Source organism: Bison bison, unplaced genomic scaffold (genome assembly GCF_000754665.1).
Source record: "Bison bison bison isolate TAMUID 2011002044 unplaced genomic scaffold, Bison_UMD1.0 scf7180017864525, whole genome shotgun sequence".
Lineage (NCBI taxonomy): Eukaryota > Metazoa > Chordata > Mammalia > Artiodactyla > Bovidae > Bison > Bison bison.
Window position 1 is genome coordinate 2,744,193 of NW_011495076.1, and position 23,708 is coordinate 2,767,900.

At 39.5% G+C, this 23,708-nt stretch overlaps 1 protein-coding gene across 2 annotated transcripts in view; it reads right to left on the reverse strand.

Annotated features, from left to right (window-relative positions):
• Nucleotides 1-23,708, reverse strand: part of KIAA0895 (KIAA0895 ortholog) — a 61,533-nt gene that overhangs the window by 27,236 nt on the left and 10,589 nt on the right. For both annotated transcript variants that reach the window (XM_010831151.1, XM_010831152.1), the window contains exon 2: nucleotides 18,160-18,866. In XM_010831151.1, coding sequence (XP_010829453.1) covers nucleotides 18,160-18,866 — 707 coding nt within the window. The remainder of the gene's footprint in view (nucleotides 1-18,159; nucleotides 18,867-23,708) is intronic.

Below are 23,708 nucleotides of genomic sequence, written 5' to 3' on the forward strand. Positions count from 1 at the left end.
CCCACTGCTGCTGCTGCTAAGTCGCTTCAGTTGTGTCCGACTCTGTGCGACCCCATAGACGGCAGCCCACCAGGCTCCCCCGTCCCTGGGATTCTCCAGGCAAGAACACTGGAGTGGCTTGCCATTTCCTTCTCCAGGGGATCTTCCCGACCTAGGAATCAAACCCGGGTATCCTGCATTGCAGGCAGATTCTTTACTGACTGAGCTATAAGGGAAGCCCCTAAAGGTCACTAATCATCAATATACCAGTGTTAGAAGAAAGTGAGAAATGTTGCCTTAATTACATAAGATACAGAAGTGGTACTTCTATATTGGACTTATATTTAGACCTAAACAAAAGCTAAAGAAAATTTTTATTATAACTTGTGCTTATAAGTTTTTAAAAGTATCTACTTAATTTAGGAAAAATTAGCTTTTCTAGTATATGCTTACTCAGTAGGAAAATGTTATTATCTGGTTACTATTATAGCAGATATAAAACAGTCTAGAGAATTTGGAAAAACTTAAATACAGGTGATCCTAGTTATCACCAACAAATGGTACTTAATAGAAGGCTACTAAGAATTCGGTCTAGTCAAGGTTATGGTTTTTCCAGTGGTCATGTATGGGTGTGAGAGTTGAACTGTGAAGAAAGCTGAGCACCGAAGAATTGATGCTTTTGAACTGTGGTGTTGGAGAAGACTCCTGAGAGTCCCTTGGACTGCAAGGAGATCCAACCAGTCCATCCTAAAGGAGACCAGTCCTGGGTGTTCATTGGAAGAACTGATGCTGAAGCTGAAACTCCAGTACTTTGGCCACCTCATGTGAAGAGTTAACTCATTGGAAAAGACTCTGATGCTGGGAGGGATTGGGGGCAGGAGGACAAGGGGACGACAGAGGATGAGATGGCTGGACATCACTGACTCGATGGACATGAGTTTGAGTGAACTCTGGGAGTTGGTGATGGACAGGGAGACCTGGAGTGCTGCGATTCATGGGGTTGTAGAGTCAGACACGACTGAGTGACTGAACTGAACTAAGAATTCACATTCATAGTAAGTATGCATTTATATTCATACTTGGGAACAAAGATTTGATTGAAAATTTATCCTGAAAAAGTACTCTAACAAATATAAGATTAAAAAATTATATTGGCAGTTTAACAACACTGGGGAAACCTTGTTCCTATCAACTATTACATACATCAAAGAAAGAATAAAAATAGTGGGAGCTTTTTGGAGAAGGGATGTAATTTTTCTATCAAAATGACATACAACAGCACATTTTTTCTTTCACTGCACGACTTACATGCACCAGCATGGTAGCAACCCTACATGGGAGCTACACAGATGGTCCCAAAAGCTTAGCTTAATATGTCATATTCAATCATTCTTCACTGAAGTGCCCATCCTGTAGTCATCTCTAGAATTTTTTTTTTATTAATTTTCAACTGGTCCAACCTAGACACATTTGTCAGTGATCACACAGATTTCTAATATCCTTCACTGACTTCCCAATCCATTTGCATTAGACTCCAACATAGAGAGACAGTGGTTGGACAGGTGAATAAATTCAAGTTTTAAGAGACAAGTCAGCAGTGTTCAGTGGTTACTTCATCAGTGAGTATTTCTGTGTGACAACAATTTCTGCTTCATTATGCAACCTCCTAGGAGAAGGCGATGGCACCCCACTCCAGTACTCTTGCCTGGAAAATCCCATGGACGGAGGAGCCTGATAGGCTGCAGTCCATGGGGTCGCTAAGAGCCAGACACGACTGAGTGACTTCACTTTCACTTTTCATTTTCTTGCACATTGGAGGAGGAAATGGCAACCCACTCCAGTGTTCTTGCCTGGAGAATCCCAGGGACGGGGAAGCCTGGTGGGCTGCCGTCTATGGGGTCGCACAGAGTCGGACACGACTGAAGCGACTTAGCAGCAGCAGCAGCAGCAGCACGCAACCTCCTACAGGCCACAAAGATTTTACAAGTATGATTTCAACTTTGGAAAAAAGAAAAGGCAATAAGCAATTTTAAAAGGCACAAAGAAGCCTGGAAGGATACACCCAAATGCTACATGATATGATGTTCATCTTTGGGAAAGGGTAATGTGCTACACTGATGTTTGTTTGCACTTTACAGGAGTTGTTTAAATTGTTTACAATATGCATAGGAAAAAATCATTTTCCTATGAAAAATGTCATAGGAAAATGACATTTTCTATGTCATTTTAGGAATTGTACAATGATGTGTTTAAGGTATACAATGTGATGACAATATATATATACACACACACTGTGGAATGAATAGTACAATCAAATTAATTTACAAATCCATCACCTCACATATGCAGTGGGAACATAAGATCTTAGCAAATTTCAAGTATAAAATATATTATTATTACCTATAATCATTATGCTGTATTTTAGATGCCCAGGACTTATTCCAAGTTTATAACTGAATTTTGGTACCCTTTGATCCACACCTCACCACAAGTTTTTATTTTTTAAAATAGGAAATAAAAGAAAGTTCATCCTTTCCCCCTAGAGCTCAGAGAATCAATATCTATACCACTTTGGGAATCAAACTTTCATATACCCTCACATGGTTAATATGTTTAACAGGCAATAAATTTCATGTCAAAATCTCTCTTCTCCATTAATATCATTTAAGTTAATCAGAAAACTACATCTCCCAATATTATTTGGTGGGAGATTCAAACAAACATCAGGGAATTCCCCAATCATCACTTTCAGTTTGCCATTCAGAATATCCCTTTCCTATCTTCAAATATATCTCTACCATTTCTTTAACTTCCAATAACATTCAAGTATTAAAAGAAAAAAAGTTCAAGTTAATTTAACCAATTTAAAACATAAATCATATATCTAATTAAAGATTTTTCACCTCCCCTAGGCAGGGCCTGGTCTGGGACCTAAAGAACTTTCACTAGGAAAGGAAGGCATAATCAGTGATTTGAGTCCTCCCCATCTGTCCCCCATTTCCCTTCAGCATATTGAATATTCAGTACTTTTAATATATTCTGTGGCTCAGCGGGTTAAAGAATCTGCCTGCAAATGTCGGTGACCCTGGAGACGTGGTTTTGATCCCTGGGTTGGGAAGATCCCCCTGAAGTAGGAAATGGCAACCCACTCCAGTATTCTTGCCTGGAAAATGCCCTGGACAGAGGAGCCTGGTGGTCTACAGTCCATGGGGTCACAGAGAGTTGGACATGACTGAGTGACTGTGCTTTCTGTGTACTGAATATACTCAGTATATGGAAGAAGGAGTGAACAATTCCTGTATAACTGGTTCAGCTGTGGTCCTTCTCCCTTGACTATAATGCTATGGCAGGCCTTTTACAGAAGGTGCCTCCACTGCACAGCTAACTGACCAAGCTCCTTCCAACAGAATCTATGCAAGACCCCCCCTGAGGTGGACCACTACCAAAACAACTTTTACGAAATTTAAAAGTACAACAGACCTTCATCAAAAAACAAGAAAAAATCTCAAGGAAACAACCTAACCTGGCATGTAAAAGAAAAAGACAAATATACAAAACCTAGAGTCAGCAGAAGGAAGGAAATAATCAAGATTAGGGAGGGCTTCCCTGGTGGCTCAAATAGTAAAGAATCTGCCTGCGATGCGGGATACCCAGATTTGTTCCCTGGGTCAGGAGGATCCCCCGGAGAAAGGAATGGCAACCTGCTCCAGTATCCTCGCCTGGAGAATCTCATGGACAGAGGAGCCTGGTGGGCTACAGTCCATGAGGTCACAAAGAGTTGGACATGACTGACTAACACTTTCTTTCAAAATTCTAAAGGGAGGGGATAATGAGCTTTTAATAACAATGATAATAATGATAACCCCTCCTTCCTAGAAAATCCTTATCATTCAGGTAGCCCTTGCACTGGAAAACCAAGGCAACTTGACATGACTGAGCAACTGACACTTTCACTGTCTTCACACTCCCTGGTGGCTCAGTGGTGAACAGTCTTCCTGCCAATGTGGGAGATGTGAGTTCAATTCCTAGTCTGAGGAGATCCCACATGCCTTGGAGCTAAGCCCGTGCATCACAACTATTGAACCTGTGCTCCAGAACCTGGGAACTGCAATTGTTGAGCCCACATGCCTCAACTCCTGAAGCCCACACTCTGCAGAGCCTGTGCTCTGCAACAAAAGAAGCCACCACAATGAGAAGCCCACGCACAGTGCAGGCCCCACCTGCCACAACCAGAGAAAAGCCTGAGTGGCAATGAAGACCCAGCACAGCCAAAATAAATAAGATTTTAAAAAATAAATATTAGGAAGGAAATAAAATAGATTTTAAAAACAATAGAAAAACAAAAACAAGAGTTGGTTCTTTAAAAGGGTAAACAAAATTAACCTCTAGTCAGGTTCACCAAGAAGAAATGAGAGAGTACCCAAACAAAATAAGAAATGAAAAAGGAGAAATCTTGAGTGATACTACAGAAATACAAAAAACCATAAAAGAATACTCTGAACAATTACATGTCAACAAATTTGACAACCTAGAAGAAATGGACAACTTTCTAGAAATGTACAGCCTGCGAAAACTGAATCAAGAAAAAGATAATTTGAAGAGATGGATCACTAGACGTGAAATAGAATCTGTAATCATAAAAAAAAAAAATGATTCCTACAAATCAAAGTCCAGGACCAGATGACTTCACAGATGAAGTCCACCAATCATACAAAGAAGAACTAATACCAGTTCTTCTCAAACTCTTCCAAAAGACTGAAGTGGAGGGAACATTCCCAAAGACATTCTATGAGGCCACCATCACCCTAAACCAAGACCAAAAACACCACCAAAAAAGAAAATTACAAGCCAGTATCTTCAATAAATATAGATGCAAAACTTCTCAACAAAATATTAGCAACCAAATCCCAACAACACATAAAAAAAAGATCACACACCATGACCAAGTGGGATTCATCCCCAATTCACAAGGACGGTTCAGCATACACAAAATCAACCATGTTATACCACGTTAACAAAAGTCAAAAAACACATGTATCTCAATAGATGTAGAAAAAGAACTTAACAAAATTCAACATCCATTTATGATTAAAAACTCTTACCAAAGCAGGAATAGAGGGAACATATCTCAACATAATAAAGTCTTTTATGACAAACCCACAGATAATATAATACTCAACAGTGAAAAGCTAAAAGCCTTCCCACTAAAATCTGGAACAAGTTAAGGATGCCCACTCTCACCACTTCCGTTCAACATAGTATTGGAGGTCCTAGCAGCAATCGGACAAGAAAATGCAGGAAAAGGTATCCAAATTGGAAAGGAAAAGATAAAATTGTCACTATATGCAGATGACATGATACCATAAATAGAAAACCCTAAGGACTCCACATAAAAACTAGGCAAGACGTTCTCTGACATAAATCATACCAATATTTTCTTAGGTTAGTCTCCCAAGGAAATTGAAACAAAAGCAAAAATAAACAAATGGGACATAATCAAACTTACAAGCTTTTGTACAGTAAAGAAAACCATTTTTTAAAAAATGAAAAGATAACTTATGGAAGAAAAATTTGCAAATGATGCAACAGACAAAGTTGTAATCTTAAGATATATAAATAATATCTCATACAACTCAACAACAAAAACCCAATCGAAAAATGGGCAGATGACCTTAATAGACATTTCCCCAAAGAAGACATACAGATGGCCAGCAGGCACATAAAAAGATGCTCAACACCACTACTTATTAGAGAAAAGCAAATCAAAACTACAATGAGGTACCACCTCACACTGGTCAGAATGGTCATCATTTAAAAGTCTACAAATAACAAATGTTAGAGAGGGTATGAAGAAAAGGGAACCCTCCTATGCTGTTGGTGGGAATGTAAGTTGGTTCAGCCCCCGAGGAGAGAAGTATGGAGGATCCTCAGAAAACTAAAAATAGAATTACCACATGATCCAGCAATCCCACTCCTGGGAATATAACTGGACAAAACTATAATACAAAAAGATACATGCACCCCTATGTTCATAGCAGCACGGTTCACAATAGCCAAAATATGGAAACAACCTAAATGTCCATCAACAGATGAATGGATAAAGATGGTGTGGTACATATATACAATGGAATACTACTGGGGCATAAAAAAGAATAATAATGTCATTTGTAGCAACATGGAAACAACTAGATTATCATACTAAGTGAAGTAAGTCAGAAAGAGAAAGACAAATAGCATATGGTGGTAGTGGTTTAGTCGCTAAGTTATGTCTGACTCTCTGGCCCCATGGACTACAGCCTGCCAGGCTCCTCTGTCCATGGGATTTCTCAGGCAAGAATACTGGAGTGGGTTGCCATTTCCTTCTCCAGGGGATCTTCCTGACCCAGAGACTGAACCCACGTCGCCTGCATTGCAGGCAGTCGCAGGTTCTTTAGCACTGAGCCATGTGGAAAGCCCCATATTACATGATATCACTTATATGTGGAATCTAAAATGTAGCACAAATGAACCTATCTATAGAAGAGAAACAGACTCAGAGAAAACAGACTTGGGCTTGCCAAGGGGGAAGAAGGGAGAGAGAGGAAGGACCAGGAGTTTCAAGAAATGGTGCTGGGATAACTGCATATAAATAAAAGAATAAAATCGGACCCCTGCTGCTGCTGCTGCTGCTAAATCGCTTCAGTCGTGTCCGACTGTGTGTGACCCCATAGACGGCAGCCACCAGGCTCCCCCGTCCCTGGGATTCTCCAAGCAAGAACAGTGGAGTGGGCTGCCATTTCCTTCTCCAAATGTATATACAAAAATTAACTCCAAAGGTATCAAAGACATAAATGTTAGAGCTACACACAAAACTCTTAGAAGAAAGCACAGGCACACACTTCATGACCTTGTATTAGGCAGTGGTTTCTTAGATATGACACCAAAACATCAACGAACAAAACAGGTAAGTTGGACTTCATCCAAATTAAAAGCTTTTATGCTTCAAAGGTCACCATCAAGAAAGCAGAAAGACAACGCACAGAATGGGAGAAAAGTTTACAAATTTCGTATCTGAAAAGTGACATATCTAAAATATAGTAAGAATTCCTATAATTCAATAATAAAAATACAAATAATCCAATTAAAAAATGGGCAAAAGATACAAACACAGTTATCCAAAGAAGATATACAAATGACCAATAAGCTCATGAAAAGATGCTCAACACCATTAGTCAGAGAAATACAAATTAAAACTACAATGATATATCACTTCACACCCACTAGAATAGCTGTAAAAATAAAAACGAGTTGACAAAAAACGAAGAAAAGAGTTGATGATGATGTGGAGAAACTGAAAATCATATACTGTTGGTGGGAATGTAAAATGGTGCAGTCATTTTGGAAAAGTTTTCCTTAAAAGGTTAGACACAGAGTTCCCATATGACCCATTATATATGATCTCTGATCTCCTACCATATGACCAACTACCATATAATCTACTATTAATACTAGGTATATACCCAAGATGACCAAGAACATGTTCACCAAAAATCTGGACACAAATTTTCATAGCAGCGTTGTTCATAACAGCCAAAAAGTGGAAACAATCTAAATATCTATCAACTGATGAATGGACTAATACAATGTAATATATATATGGAGTATTATCCAATAATAAAAAGTACTGAAACATGCTATGATATAGATTAATCTTGAAAACATGCTAAACATGCTAAGTAAATGAAGCCAGTCAAAATGAACCATATATTGTATGACTCATTTATCTGAAATGTCTGGAACAGTTAAATCCATAAAAAGAAAAATAGATTGATGGTTGTCTAAGCCTGGGTGGGGGTGAGAGTGTTGGCAAGAAATGGTGAGTCACTTCTAATGAGTACAGGGTTTCCCTTTTCAGGTGATAAAATGTTCTCAAATTTGATAGTGATAATGACTACATAATCCTAAGCATACTGACAATCACTTAACTGTACACTTTAGATGGATTAACTACATGGCATGTCAATTATATCTTCATAAAGCCATCATTTAAAAAACAAATAGTAATCAAACAGCACAGTATAATATTTAAACCACTAATTCAGAAAATGAAAAATCTCTGTACAAAACTTACAGCACTATCTTGTATGATACAGCAAACTTTCTGAAAAATCTCAACACTCTGTTGAATGACCTACTTTTGGTTTACTTTCTGATTCTGTTGCTGTTTAGCAATTTGGAAATCTCACCATCAGTCAAAAGCCACTTAAACAGTCATGTGCTAAAAACCTATTTCCCTTTTCAAATGCAGCTGTCACTCAATGAAAAGCTATATACAACAGGGACACTAACACAATATAAGCCTTGATGACACTGTGCAAAGACTAGAAGTCAAAAGATCTGGTTTTATGCTGGTGCCCTACCTTTTACTGACTGCGTGATCTTAGGTCTGTCATTTCACCTTTCAGGTTTAGTTTCTTCAATAGCAAAATGGAGATGAAAATCTCTGCCCTACTTACCTAATAGGGTTGGTGTGAGGATGAAATTAGAGATAGACACAGAGAGCAGAAGAGGGGAGGGAGAGAAAGAGAAAGAGAACTTGTTTTGTAATCTATTTCCCAAATGACTGTGGGTTTCCCAGGTGGCTAAGTAGTCAAGAATCTGTCTGCTGACGTGGGTTTGATCCCTGGGTCTAGAAGATTTCCTGGGGGAGGAAATGGCAACCCACTCCAGTATTCTTGCCTGGGAAATTCCATGGACAGAGGGGCCTGGCAGGCTACAATCAATGAGGCCCCAAAAGAATAGGACACAGCTTAGAGACTGAACAACAGAGGAAATAGAAGAGCATCCTTATATACCAATGTTTTTAAAAACACTAAGCTGTCCCCCCAAAGAAACATACGTGCCCAATGAACTTGACCCCGAGTCACAAATTTGGATCTACTGTTTGTAGAGTATTTCATTGAAGTTCTAGCATACCATTAATAACATCTTGTATTCATTCATCTTTAAGGTTACTTTCTTTCTGCCAATCCCTGCTTTTATGTTTATATTTTACAATCTTTTAGAATCTAATTCCAAGCCTGACCATTAGACTGACAGAGATTATACTGAAATTTACATAGTTTAATAATTCTCTGTTGGATGTATGAATAAAATTTTGTGAAAACACAGGAAGGTAAACTAAAGTGGGGCCCTAGAGGAAACAGACGATATTCCAGGTAAAGGGGGAGAATATTGTCAAAAGCATACACAAAGCAACGAAAGTGAAATACAGAGCTTTTAGGCTAGACAGGCACCAGGAAACTCATTTATTTAGTGCCAGGAACTAAACGAGATTTTCAATCTAAATGAGATTTTCAATCTAAATGAGATTTTGATTTTGAGATTTTCAATCTCTGTCAGATTCTGGGAACAGCTGAAATAAATAAAACACACTTTTATAAAAGAGGTTAGTCTCGTGGTCAAGGTAAAAAAAGAAACTTAAGGATGATAACAGAGTGATACATTTCATGACAGACAATCTGCACAAGGTGCTGTGGGAGTATAGCGTTGACTTTGGAAACCTAAGCATGAGCTAGATTAGGAAACATGAAAGACCTGCAGCCCATGGTAAAAGTTTTGGACTTTATCCTGAATTATGAGGAGCTCTAAAGTTTTGCAGGAAGGAAAGTGACACAATCAGATTTGACACTTAGACACTGACAGTAGTGTGGAGAGCAAGAGAAACTGCATTTGCCAATAACTCAGTTTTCTGTAAAACAGATTTTATTATAATCTGGTCGCAGTTTAACAAAGAAAAATGTTTCGATAAATTATATTCTACATATGCAGAATCCCGGAAATAGATCCGAGACACTGAGTCTGCCTTAAATGAAGGAATGAGTGAAAGAACATAGAGGACAAAGAAAACCGTCACCTACAGCCTTCCCCTCAATCCCCTTCTGCCCCTTCTGTCTTCAGGGTTAAGGGTAGTTTGGATGTATACAATGTTAAGTGGGAGAGTGAGAGGGTAAATGCTACCAAGAGAAGATATTTGTAAACAGTACAAATTAGTACTGCAAACTCTTCTTTCACTACCTACAAGGAAGAAGTAGATATTCAAGCTGTTTTGGAGAAAAGAATTTGTTAAGATAAGAACCTGAGATTGCAGGTTAGGCAAGTTTTCAAAGGCACATCAATGAAGTGTTGTTTCAATGAGTCATCAAGGTCATACCTTCTTCCAAGGACACACAATCTGATTGGGGTGTTTCCGTCTCTGTAAGAAAATCTTCCTTGATATTAGGTTAAGAAATGACCTTACATCTCCAATCTAATACACAAAACTACTGTGAGAGGTACTAAACTCTAATCTTTTAACTTTAATGAATCTGGAAAAAGGCTTGTGATTTGCTCAGCAAAAAACTGTGTCACCTAAGGAGAAGTATAGTTTAAAGAAGGCTTGCTTTTCCCTCCCCCTTTATTGTCTGGACAACTTGAGGTCTACCAACACAAAATACCTTAATACTAGTACAATTAAAACATGGCCTCAAAGAAATTTTATATCAAGACATATTATCATCAGTGAAGGTATTTGATTTCCAATGGTGTTATTTCTACCAAAAAAGGAAAACGAACACTTGTTTTAGAACACAATGTGATTTTATGTATTATGCATGCATTTTAATCTAACAATAAATTACCTATTCCATTTTCACTATAAACTCCAAAAGCAAGGCATTTCCTGAGGACCACATTTAAAAATCTTTATGTTACACTATCACTGGCCTCAAAACAAAGCTTATGTATAATAGATCTGGTCAATTGGAGGTGGCAAACTGGCAACCCAAGGGATGACTGTGGCCCACAAACGGGTTTTCATTGGTTTGAACAACTTGTTTTTTTCTTTAAATTAGTTGTCAACATTTACAAATTGGAAGACTTTGTATAAAATTCAAGTTATCTATCTTCTCTTACAATTTCTGAGGATATGATACACTAGACCCAAACTGTAGCCCAACTGCTATCTGGTTTCCAGTTGCCTACAGTGCCCAGACAACTCCCTGCAATCATTTATGATCCCTGCTCAGATCCTACACATGTGACCCTAGCTGTACAAAGTCTGCTAACCAGGAAGAAAAAAAATCAGAATTTATTTCCTAGCATAATGAAGTTCGGCTTCCTTGATAGCTCAGTTGGTAAAGGCCGCCTGCAATGCAGGAGACCCCAGTTTGATTCCTGGGTTGGGAAGTGAACTGGAGAATGAATAGGCTACCTACCCCAGTATTCCTGGGCTTCCCTTGTGGCTCAGCCGGTAAAGAATCTGCCTGCAATGCAGGAGACCTGGGTCTGATCTCTGGGTTGGGAAGATCCCCTGGAGAAGGGAAAGGCTACCCACTCCAGTATTCTGGCCTAGAGAATTCCATGGACTGTATAGTCCATGGGGTGAGTTGCAAAGAGTCGGACACGACTGAGCAACTTTCACTTCACTTCATAATGAAGTTGGTCCATCGAGATACTTACTTTGAATATTTGAACTCTATAAATGAAAATGCAATGCTATGCCACAGAATGTTAAGCATTATGTTATTCCAATGCAGGAAAAAAGTCAGAATTCTTTTCTCTAAATACCTCTGAGATTTTATGATAACTCTATCAAGCTACCTTTGATAGCATAGACCATTAACTTTCATTTACTTCAAGAAATATATTTAGGATACTCTAATTACATAAGCAGAACAGCTTTTTTTTTTTCCAGTTAGGCAGATGTAGAATATATTAATACCAAGTAATATCCTAACTCTTAAATATGGTTATGATGGAAGAGGTCTTTTTGAGAGACATCAAATACCTTTAAAAAATCAACTTTCTTGCAGCTCGCTTTCTCAACTGGTACTGTTTCACTCGTGGACACAGCTTTTTATAAGAATTCAAGTTTATGTCACTCTTAATGTTTTATCACTACTAAGACAATATGCCTGCACTTGGTAATACTATGACTTTGTACTCAGTCTCCAAGCTGTTGGAACCCCTGTCTGCTCTGAGGTATACAGTTCCTTTCCTGATGACTACTCTCCTTTCCAGAAGGTGCCTTGTCTGTGCTTTCCCCTCAAGATGCTGCTGGACTTCTGGTGACAAGAGCTAATTTTACAATCCAATAATGTTAAGTATAATACCTTCCTACTAAGTTTCAGGTTCTCACATTTAAAATTTTTGCCCCCATACTACATACTCATGTAAACATGGTTGCCAGTCAGTAAGGTATTTACATTTTCCTATATTAAAGCTACATTGTGAAGTTTAATGTAAAATTCACATGAATTTAATATAAAATATAGATTTGCTCACACCCTGATTTCCTTGGTTATTCTCTTCCCATTTCTGCTGTTAGGCTACTTTCTCAGTAACCTTAGTTTAAAAAGCATTCTTTAGAATTGTCAAGCTGAACACACATTGTAGAAAGAACTGCACTGAAATGGTTTTTTCCACTAGGTTTTGCAGAGAAACAAATCCCACTTACTTGTAAAGTTAATTTCAGCAAACCAAAATATTTGCCAGTTATGGGTTGAGTTAATAAAGCACTGATATCTGAAGTAAAAGAATCTTCAGTTAACAGCAGGCAGAAGCTGAGCTTTTCTGTGATTAACACATGATGTGGAAAGATAGTTAAACATTTTAACAAAACGCATGACACAACTGAATACATAATGACATGAAATGGAATCTTTAAGTGACTAGCCATAGTATTTTGTGGGCTGGAACTTAGGTGTGTGGTCCTAGAAAGGGCTCTCAAGGATCACTGAGTCTATTCCCCTCAATATATACATGAGGAAAATGAAGCAGACACTGCAATGTTTACATGAGTATACAGTATGGGTGCAAAAATTAGAAACAGAAACATTCTGCACCACAGTGTACAAGAAAAACTTGAGAGATCGGGTCTACCTCTCTCCTATAGAGCAAGAGTCCTAAAAATCAATAAGTCAAAGAATACTTTTTTAAAGAAGGCAATCCTTCAATTTCTTAATTACATTTATATGTCTAATAAACCTCTTACTTAAGACAGTGATTCTTATAAATAGCTATAAGATCCATTGCACTATTGGCTAAGAGGGTTGTTTCAAAATACTGAAAAGATTAACATTTATGGAGTGCTCTGATATGCTAAGATGAAAAAAGACATTTTACTGTATGTTTTTTACATCATTTTTTTACAAATATATCTACACATTTCTTCTAGTAATTACAAGTCCTTACCATCTGTTCTTCACTCATACTGCTGCTGCTGCTGCTGCTAGGTCGCTTCAGTCCTGTCCGACTCTGTGCGACCCCATAGACGGCAGCCCACCAGGCTCCACCGTCCCTGGGATTCTCCAGGCAAGAACACTGGAGTGGGTTGCCATTTCCTTCTCCAATGCGTGAAAGTGAAAAGTGAAAGGGAAGTCGCTCAGTCATGTCCGACTCTTCGAGACCCCATGGACTGCAGCCTACCGGGCTCCTCCGTCCATGGGATTTTCCAGGCAAGGGTACTGGAGTGGGGTGCCATACTTAATCCCCCACCCCATCTTTCCTAACTGCGTCTTCTCCTCCAGAGGTTAAAAGGTAAGATCCCTGGAACCAAATTGAAGGTTTCAAAGAGTTTTCTTCTTTATAAATCACTTCAGGGGATTATTTTCACTTAGATGGTGGATGTTAAACATCATTTCCTTCTACAACCTCCACTTCCACTAATATGGATAATCAAAAACCAATTGTATTTGCAAATAACAACTGTTTGTGGCTTTTTCTGTTGCTGTGTTTTCTACTTACTATGGCTAATGTAGCACCATCACAGCAGGAAAGTTAAGATGACTGCCTTGATGAGAACTATTCAAGAAGGAGGGAGCAGGGAATAATCTTGCCATTTTAGCCAATCCATACCAATGTTTCCTTCCATTAATATGGATAATCAAAAATTGATTGTATTTGCAAATAACAATTATTTTGAAAAATGTAATGCCTTAGGAATAGGAAAACAATTACTACTTCACTGAAGACATTTTGAAAGTTCAATTATTTTGTTTCAATTGAAAATAACTTTATTTTAACCCTCTTGTCAATTCTCAGTTGTGTATAGAAAGGAAACAGAAGAAATGCAATTAGGACAGTGGTCAACAGATAAAAGGTATATATTGTGGGAGCTGCAGAATCCCATGGACAGAGGAGCCTGGCGAACTACAGTCCTTAGGGCCATGACAAGTCAGACACAACTGAAGCGACTTAGCACACACGCATGTGGGAGCTGGAATGGATGTTTCTGCTTTTTCCCTGGCAGAGCCAAGAGGCATGGGGAGAGAAGTCAGTCATCTACAATGCTATGACCGCCTTGGGGCACTCCGTACTTGCTTCTTTCAATTTACTCAGTTGACAGTCTAGGCACCCAGGTTTAACCTTGCTATTCTTTCCAAGGCACTAAATGGCGATATATTATGGAGTTGAGACTGCAGCTGTAGCTGGAAGATGGGGATGGGTGCCAAAACAGCAGAAGGTAAGCACTCATCTTAAAGCTTCCAAAAAGCAGCAACTAATAATCACTCTTTCACAGGTGAGCCCAAGCTCAGCTTGTAAATAGCATCCCCTGAAACTGTGCCATACAATGGTCCTTTACAAAGCTGTAAGAAGCCAGACCTTATTAACTCACCAGGAGTCTCAAACTGACAATGACTATAACCCACAGAGATGTTTTACTTGAGCAATACTGAGATTTTTTTTTTAGTATTGAGTTTTGTATTCTTCTTTTTCTAAAATCTGAATGTAAATGCCCTAAAAAAAAAAATTAACCCAAGCCCATTTCTTATATCCTAACCCCATTTCTTATATCCTGTAAAGTCTGTAGGAAACCAGAAGTAGCCTCAAAAGAATCCTTTCATAATGAAGTCATAGGATGCAATTAACTTCTCCAGCAACTGAGTTGTAAAGAACATGTAAAGATTGGTCTACTGATGAAACTGATCACACACTCAATGCCCAAGATTTTTTATCATAGGCTAGTCACATAAGTACCCCTATGCCTAGCAAATCTAAAATTCCAGGCTCCTGAAAGGAAAAGAGGTATTCCATAAAACATACTGTTTGTACAATGAGGCATGGCAAGCTCCTCTTATCACTTAGGGAAAGTTTATTTCAGTATAGGAAACTGTTCAACAGTCAAGTTCCCAGACACTAGGCTCCAATTAATCTTGCAACCAAGGCTTTCTAAGGATGGTAGTCTCAGGCCTGTTCTCTTAACTCCTCGTACATATCTTTACCATTCCTTCCTTGACAGCCAGCGGGGTAGCCTCAGCCCAGGGTCTTTCCCCAACACCCCAAAGCCTTCCTTCTCCCCACTTTTTCCAATCACTGATGATCCCCACTGCTCCAGCTTTACTAACAAGAACATAATTCAAACTTTAATTTACAAGCCAAACAAAAGTTAACTTATTTTGCCTATGTTATTTTTTTTTTTTTTTTTTGCCTATGTTATTAACTATCACTCGACCAATCAGGGCTTCCAGCTAGCAGGATACTAGCCATGATCTACAATGAGATATGATTCCAGTTAGAGTGGAAAATCAGTGACTTACGCTACCCACTGGCTTTCATAAAAACATATAATTTTCATTTGACTGCTGGAAATACTGCCAAGGATTCCTATCACTGCCCTGAAAACCCTTCCCATCTTGTTCAACAACACGCTGGCTCTGAAGCCATTATGGATTTGATACCTAGGTTTTCCAGGATAGTCAGCCACAAAGAAGTAAGGTAGAATGTACTGGCTGCCAGGTCACTGCTCACATGTGCCACTAAGGCTTTACTTCTGATTCACTGATGAGGAGACACCTGACCCTGCATAGTTTTCAGCATTTCCTCATCCCAGATCCCTTCTTCAGCACCAGGAAGTACTGCGCTCTTTCCTGCAAAGGTCCACAACCTCAGAAAACAGACATTCTCAGCTTCTGACCCCCAAGGGTTGAGGAGCTGAGAGGAGCTAAGACTCACAATGGCTGCCAGCAAGAGGCTAAGCAGGGTTCAGCAGGCTCCACGTGGAGTTATTTTCAAGTCCTGCAGCCCATGCTAGATGCTCTGAACTACCTAAAGGGCCTGAGGACCTCCTGAGGAACCTACTGCCTAGACTAGAAAAAAACTTGAGTCCTGGAACTCCTTGACATTGACAGCGCAACCAATTAGGAACGAATCGAACCTGGGCAGGACCTTGGTTCCACTATGGTAGACGTATCTGGCCTGCATTTACTATTGCTCTGCCAATCTGTGCACTAAAAAGGACCACAGTCACTGTCCAACAACAATACAGATTGCCTGCCTTGGAAAGATCCAGATCATGATACTTACAAGACTACCAGCTATGGGTTGGCAAGGCCTCAAGGGTGGAGGCCAGAGACCAGTGGGCTAGTTGGCCATCCTGACCCCTCTGAGGAGCACAATTCTAAGTCCTGAAACTAGCCCTGAAGCTGATGCTTTAACTTCACAGCTGGGAAGGGGAAGGATATATCAAGTCAGAATTCATTCAGATGCTAAGTAGGAACTTAAGCATATTTTATGGAGGCCCTGTTCTGATGAATCTCCTTTATTTGATTAAAGTGATTTGAAGTACATTTGGCTTTTGTTGTGATCATTCTCCCAAACGGTGGCATTTGAAGTATTTAATACCAGCCAGCTAGGATTACTGGTCCTATTTAGAAGTCTCAAATGACCCAAGCATAAAAAGTTGAAATTGGGCTAAAATAAAGATTGTAGGGCCAGAAACCAACCACTGTCAATTCTCAATCTTTGGAGCTGCTGATGCTTCCTAACTCCCATCCAAGGGCATGAAAGAGCATTCATTTTGACCTAATGGTGGGAAATCCCTTTACCAACTGGTAGGGCTTGCAGTAAGACTCCAAATTAAAGAATACTGATAAAGAAATCTCAGCCATCTCTTTTAGCATTAAGGGGGAAAAACCACAAATAGCATTTTTATATTACTGTCAATTTTAAGGGAATGTAATACACACCACTGTATATAAAACAGATAACTAATAAAGACCTACTGCATAGCACAGGGATCTCTGCTCAGTACTCTATAATAACCTATATGGGAAAAAAATCTAGAAGAGAGTGGATTCATGTATAACAGATGTACTTTTCTGTACACCTGAAACAATACTGTAAATCAACTATACTCCAATTAAAAAGGCAGGGGGGCGGTGCACTTTCCTGAGCAACTAAAAGAAAAAGCTTTAAAAGACTGGTCAGATTTCATATAATCTATAACAAACAATAAAAAAATTTGCTGGCCACAAGTCCAAAGAACTTGCACTGCAGCAAAATGCTAAAACAGGGCATCCGCTAAAGATAAATGGAATCACGCGGCTTCATGGAGCCTACAGATTTTCAACCAGTAATGAAGCCAAGTTGAACCTAATGCATTATAAAAACCCTATACAAAGTTAATTTAACCAAATGTAGTCTGCTTTTAAGATCTTAGCTCTATGCCCTGAAGGTAAATATCAGCCAATTTCTCCTCAAAAACTTAAGCAGATTTTGAAGTTCATAAGACCTTAACACACAAAACTATGTGCTAAATATCTAAATTGAGCAATTGGAAAGAGATGCTTTTATTATCATCTGCATCATGATTTGTGAACCCTGAAGGTAGTTTTAAAAATTCCATTATTTTCTTTTTTAAGTGAATACTGAAATAGTTATTTGATGATTGTTAAAAATTTCAGTAAAGCATTAAAAAGTACTTTGGCAAGTTTCAAGCCTCAGTCCTCAAAATGCCATTTGGGGCCTAAGCAAGCTGTGAATGTAATACAACAGGGAGAACCAGAAATTTGCATGCTCCATCTAACGCATTCAAAATCAAAAAGAAAACACAAACACTTGTATGTGGATTTATGAAAGGGCCACAAGTCTGTAAATCCCAAATGAAACCTTAGAGTCAGAATCTGAAGCTTTTTCCTAATATAGTTGCTTCCTGACACAATGTTTACATAGTAGATTCTTTATAAATTTTGATTAGAGCGAAGTAATTTAAATATGGGTTGACACTCACCTAGAGATTTCTTGTCACATATTTATGTATCCTAGATGGGAGATAACTATAAATAATTGGAGTATTTTAGAACTTTTTTGGCTTTTTAAATGATGGCAAATAATTGTTTTCACTACATAAAGTGAAATCACATGACGGAAGCAGCATTTTACCTGCTTAAGAAATCGATCAGATGCATTGCTGTGCTTGGCCAATACGCTTGGCAGAGAGGGATTAGCATACTCAAACTGAGGATTGTAGGTGTAGTCGGACTTGAAGAACCTCAGTTTTTCTTTCTCCAAGTTGGTGGGCTTTATAGCAGTCAGTATACAAAATTTCTTTCCAGAAAAATCATCTCCTTTTTCAAAACTTCTCGACAGCAGAGGCTGTGGCTTTGGCTTTGGCTTTGGCAGTGTGGAGAAAAGGTGTCGCTTCACTTTTCTTTCATTTTTGGGTTTAGGTGGCAGTACTATGGGGTTTCCTGTAACAGAGATATCATGCGTAAACTTTACAGGACTTGACACTGACCCAGTGACAAACACAGCAGGCTGCCTTTCTAGGCAGTACCAAGTACTACTGCTCATCACAGGCACTGGGGCTTTCATCTTGCGAAGATCTTTACTACGCGAAGAGCTAGGAGATTTGCTGGGTTTTCTACATCTTTTGGAGCCGGTGGAGGAAGGCTGTTTTTGTGAATGATGCTTTTTCTCCTCTTTGCTCTGTAGTAAGACATTGTAACTACTGGTTCCAGTTGTGAAAATGTCCTTCAGTATTGCAGGAGATAAATGTGAAATGCTTCTTTTGCTGTCAATGATCAAGGACGCTTCTGCATTTAGAATGGACTTCTTAGCAAGCTCTTGCTCAGGCCAGTGAAGCTTTTCTGTGTTAATAAAATCAAAACAAAAGAAATAACAAAGATGCCAGATGAAGCAAATTGCTTATTATATAAAAAGCATTCTGAAGGGTCTTTAAACTTTTATAATTTTGCAACAATCTTTGGAAAACACATTTTAAATATTAAAATAATATATTATTAAATTTTGGTCAGGCTAGACATGGTCACTTTTATAAGAATGTATATACAACAAATTAGCTGTAAAAATCCTTAGCGTCAAACCATTTAGATGATCAAAGTTTATTATAGATATGAGATAATAATATACAAATAATCTGAATACTCAATTCTACCAAAGCATGTAGATTTCATAGAAAGGATATACTTTAATGGTATTATCAATATCAAAGTAAAATCCAAGACACTTTCAAAGCCAATAGAATCTTGAAATCTGACACGATATATAAAGATAGCCACAGTAAAAGAAGGACAATACTCTCTTATCTATATCAAAAACATTTTAAATTAAATAAGTATACATTCAAGCATGTTTTAGTAATATCACTGAATATTAATTAGTTTCTTTTCTTAATTTCTAAATATAGGTTAAGGTACGACTTCCCTGGTGGCTCAGCAGTAAAGAATCCATCTGCAATGCAGGAGGTGTGGGTTCGATCCCTGCATCTGGAAGATCCCCTCGAAGAAGGAAATGGCAATCCACTCCAGTATTCTTGCCTGGGAAATCCCATGGACAGAGGAGCCTGGCAGGCTGCAGTCCATGGAGTTGCAAAGAGATGGACATGACTTAGCAACTATACAACACAGGTTAACATTAAACAAAATCAAATTTTTTCTTGCCAAGTCTTTTAAAAACATAATTACTACATAGGATGTGCATGCAAGGTAAGTCGCTTCAGTCATGTCCAACTCTGTGCAACCACATGGACTGCAGCCTGCCAGGCTCCTCTATCCATGGGATTTTCCAGGCAAGAATACTGGAGTAGGTTGCTGTGCCCTCCTTCAGGGGACCTTCCTGACCCAGGGATTGAACCTGTGTCTCTTACGTCTACCCTGTATTGGCAGAGGATTCTTTATCACTAGCGCCACCAGGGAAGCCCACTATGTACGATATCTCATACACGGAGAGGTCAGTTTTGCCTTTCTCCTCCATGGATCACAGCCTTGCTGTGGCAAAAGGGCTTGCACAGCTCACTGAAGCTATGAGCCATGCTATGCAGGGCCACCCAAAACAGACAAGTCGTAGTGAAGAGTTCTGACGAAATGTGGTCCACTGGAGGAGAAAATGGCAACCCACTCCAGTATTTTTGCCTGGAGAACTTCATGGACAGTATGAAAAGGCAAAAAGATACAAAACTGGAAGATGAGCACCCCAGGTTGGAAGGTGTTCAATATGCTACTAGGGAAGAGCTGAGGGCAAAAAAAAAAGCCAGTAAGAATGTAGTGGCTGGGCCAAAACAGGAACAATACTCAGCTGTGGTTGTGTCTGGTGGTGAAAATAATGTCCAATACTATAAATAATACTGCATAGGAACATGAAATGTAAGGTCCATGAATTAAGGTAAATTGGACGTGATCAAGCAGGAGATGGCAAGACTGAACACTGGCATCTTAGGAGTCAATGAACTAAAATGAATGACGGGAGAATTTAATTCAGGTGACTATTATATTTACTACTGTGGGCAAGAATCCCTTAGAAGAAATGGAGTAGCCCGCAAAGTCAATAAGAGTCCAAAATGCAGTACTTGGGTGCAATCTCAAAAATGACAGCATGATCTCAGTTCATTTCCTGGGCAAACCATTCAACATCACAGTAATCCAAGTCTATGCCCCAACCACTAATGCCGAAGAAGCTGAAGTTGACTACTTCTATAAAGACCTACAACACCTTATAGAGTTAACACCAAAAATGGTATCATTTTCACCACAGGGGACTGGAATGCAAAAGTAGGAAGTCAAAAGATACCTGGAATAACAGGCAAGTTATTGGACTTGGGAGTACAAAATGAAGCAGGGCAAAGGCTAACAGTTCTGTCAAGAGAACAACCCAAGAGATAACTCTGCACATCGAAATCACCAAATGGGAAATACTGAAATCAGATTGATTATATTCTTTGCAGCCAAAGATGGAGATGCTCTACACAGTCAGCAAAAACAAGACCGGAAGCTGACTGTGGCTCAGATCATGAGCTCCTTATTGCAAAATTCAGGCTTATATTGAAGAAAGTAGGGAAACCCACTAGGCCATTCAGGTATGACCTAATCAAATCCCTTATGATTATGCAGTGGATGTGACAAATAGATTCAAGGGATTAGATCTGGTGGACAGAGTACCTGAAGAACTATGGACGGAGGTTCATAACATTGTACAGAAGGTGGTGACCAAAACCATCCTGAAGACAAAGTAATGAAAGAAGGCAAGGTGATTGTCTGAGGAGGCTGAGGAAAGAAGAGACATGAAAGGCAAGGGAGAAAGGAAAAGATATATCCAACTCAATGCAGAGTTCCAGAGAATAGCAAGGAGTGATAAGAAGGACTTCTTAAATGAAAAATGCAAAGAAAGAAGGAAAACAATAGAATGGGAAAGACTAGAAATCTCAAGAAAATTGGAGATATCAAGGGAACATTTCAATCAAGGATCAGTTCAGTTCACTCGCTCAGTCGTGTCCGACTCTTTACGACTCCATGAATCGCAGCACACCAGGCCTTCCTGTCCATCACCAACTCCTGGAGTTCATTCAGACTCACGTCCATCGAGTCAGTGATGCCATCCAGCCATCTCATCCTCTGTCGTCCCCTTCTCCTCCTGCCCGCAATCCCTCCCAGCATCAGTGTCTTTTCCAAGGAGTCAACTCTTCGCATGAGGTGGCCAAAGTACTGGAGTTTCAGCTTTAGCATCATTCCTTCCAAAGAAATCCCAGGGCTGATCTCCTTCAGAATGGACTGGTTGGATCTCCTTGTAGTCCAAGGGACTCTCAAGAGTCTTCTCCAACACCACAGTTCAAAAGCATCAATTCTTCGGCACTCAGCTTTCTTCACAGTCCAACTCTCTCATCCATACATGACCACTGGAAAAACTGTTGCCTTGACTAGACGGACCTTTGTTGACAAAGTAATGTCTCTGCTTTTGAATATGCTATCTAGGTTGGTCATAACTTTCCTTCCAAGGAATAAGTGTCTTTTAATTTTATGGCTGCAGTCACCATCTGCAGTGATAGTGGAGCCCCCCAAAATAAAGTCTGACACTGTTTCCACTGTTTCCCCATCTATTTCCCATGAAGTGATGGGACCAGATGCCATGATCTTTGTTTTCTGAATGTTGAGTTTTAATCCAACTTTTTCACTCTCCTCTTTCACCTTCATCAAGAGGCTTTTTTAGTTCCTCTTCACTTTCTGCCATAACCTCATATCTGAGGTTATTGATATTTCTCCAGGCAATCTTGATTCCAGCTTGTGCTTCTTCCAGCCCAGTATTTTTCATGATGTACTCTGCATAGAAGTTAAATAAACAGGGTGACAATATACAGCCTTGACGTACTCCTTTTCCTATTTGGAACCAGTCTGTTGTTCCATGTCCAGTTCTAACTGTTGCTTCCTGACCTGCATACAAATTTCTCAAGAGGCAGGTCAGGTGGTCTGGTCTTCCCATCTCTTTCAGAATTTTCCACAGTTTATTGTGATCCACACAGTCAAAGGCTTTGGCATAGTCAATAAAGCAGAAATAGATGTTTTTCTGGAACTCTTGCCTTTTCGATGATCCAGCAGATGTTGGCAATTTGATCTCTGGTTCCTCTGCCTTTTCTAAAACCAGCTTGAACTTCTGGAAGTTCACAGTTTGTGTATTGCTGAAGCCTGGCTTGGAGAATTTTGAGCATTACTTTACTAGCGTGTGAGATGAATGCAATTGTGCAGTAATTTGAGTATTCTTTGGCATTGCCTTTCTTTGGGATTGGAATAAAAACTGACCTTTTCCAGTCCTGTGGCCACTGCCGAATTTTCCAAATTTGCTGGCATACTGAGTACAAGCAATCAAAGATAGGCATGATAAAGAACATAAACAGTAAGCCCCTATCAGAAAAGATTAAGAAGAGGCGGCCAGAATACACAGAAGAATGATAGGGTTTTAATGACCCAGATAACCACAATGTTATGGTCACTCACCTAGAGCCAGACATCCTAGAGTATGAAGTCAAGTGGGCCTTAGGAAGCGTTACTGCTAACAAAGATGATGGAATTTCAGCTGAGTTATTTAAAACCCTAAAAGATGATGCTATTAAAGTGTTGTATACAATATGTCAGCAAATTCAAAAAACTGAGCAGTGGCCACAGGACTGGAAAAGGTCAGTTTTCATTCCAATCCCAAAAAAGGGCAATGCCAAAGAATGTTCAAACTACCATACAATTGCACTCATTTCACATGCTAGTAAGGTTATGCTCAAAATCCTTCAAGCTAGGCTTGTGTTGTGTGCTTAGTCACTCAATCATATCTGACTCTTTCTGACCCCCATAGACTGCAGCCCACCAGGCACCTCTGTCCATGGGGATTCTCCAGGCAAGAATACTGGAGTGGGTTGCCATGCCCTTCTACAGGGGATCTTCCCAACCCAGGGATCGAACCCAGGTCTCCCACATTGCAGGAGGATTCTTTACCAACTGAGCCACTCAGTTCAGTTCAGTTCAGTCGCTCAGTCGTGTCTGACTCTTTGCAACCCCATGAATTGCAGCACGCCCGGCCTCTCTGTCCATCACCAACTCCTGGAGTTCACTCAAACTCAGTCCATCGAGTCGGTGATGCCATCCAGCCATCTCATCCTCTGTCATCCCCTTCTCCTCCTGCCCCCAATCCCTCCCAGCATCAGGGTCTTTTCC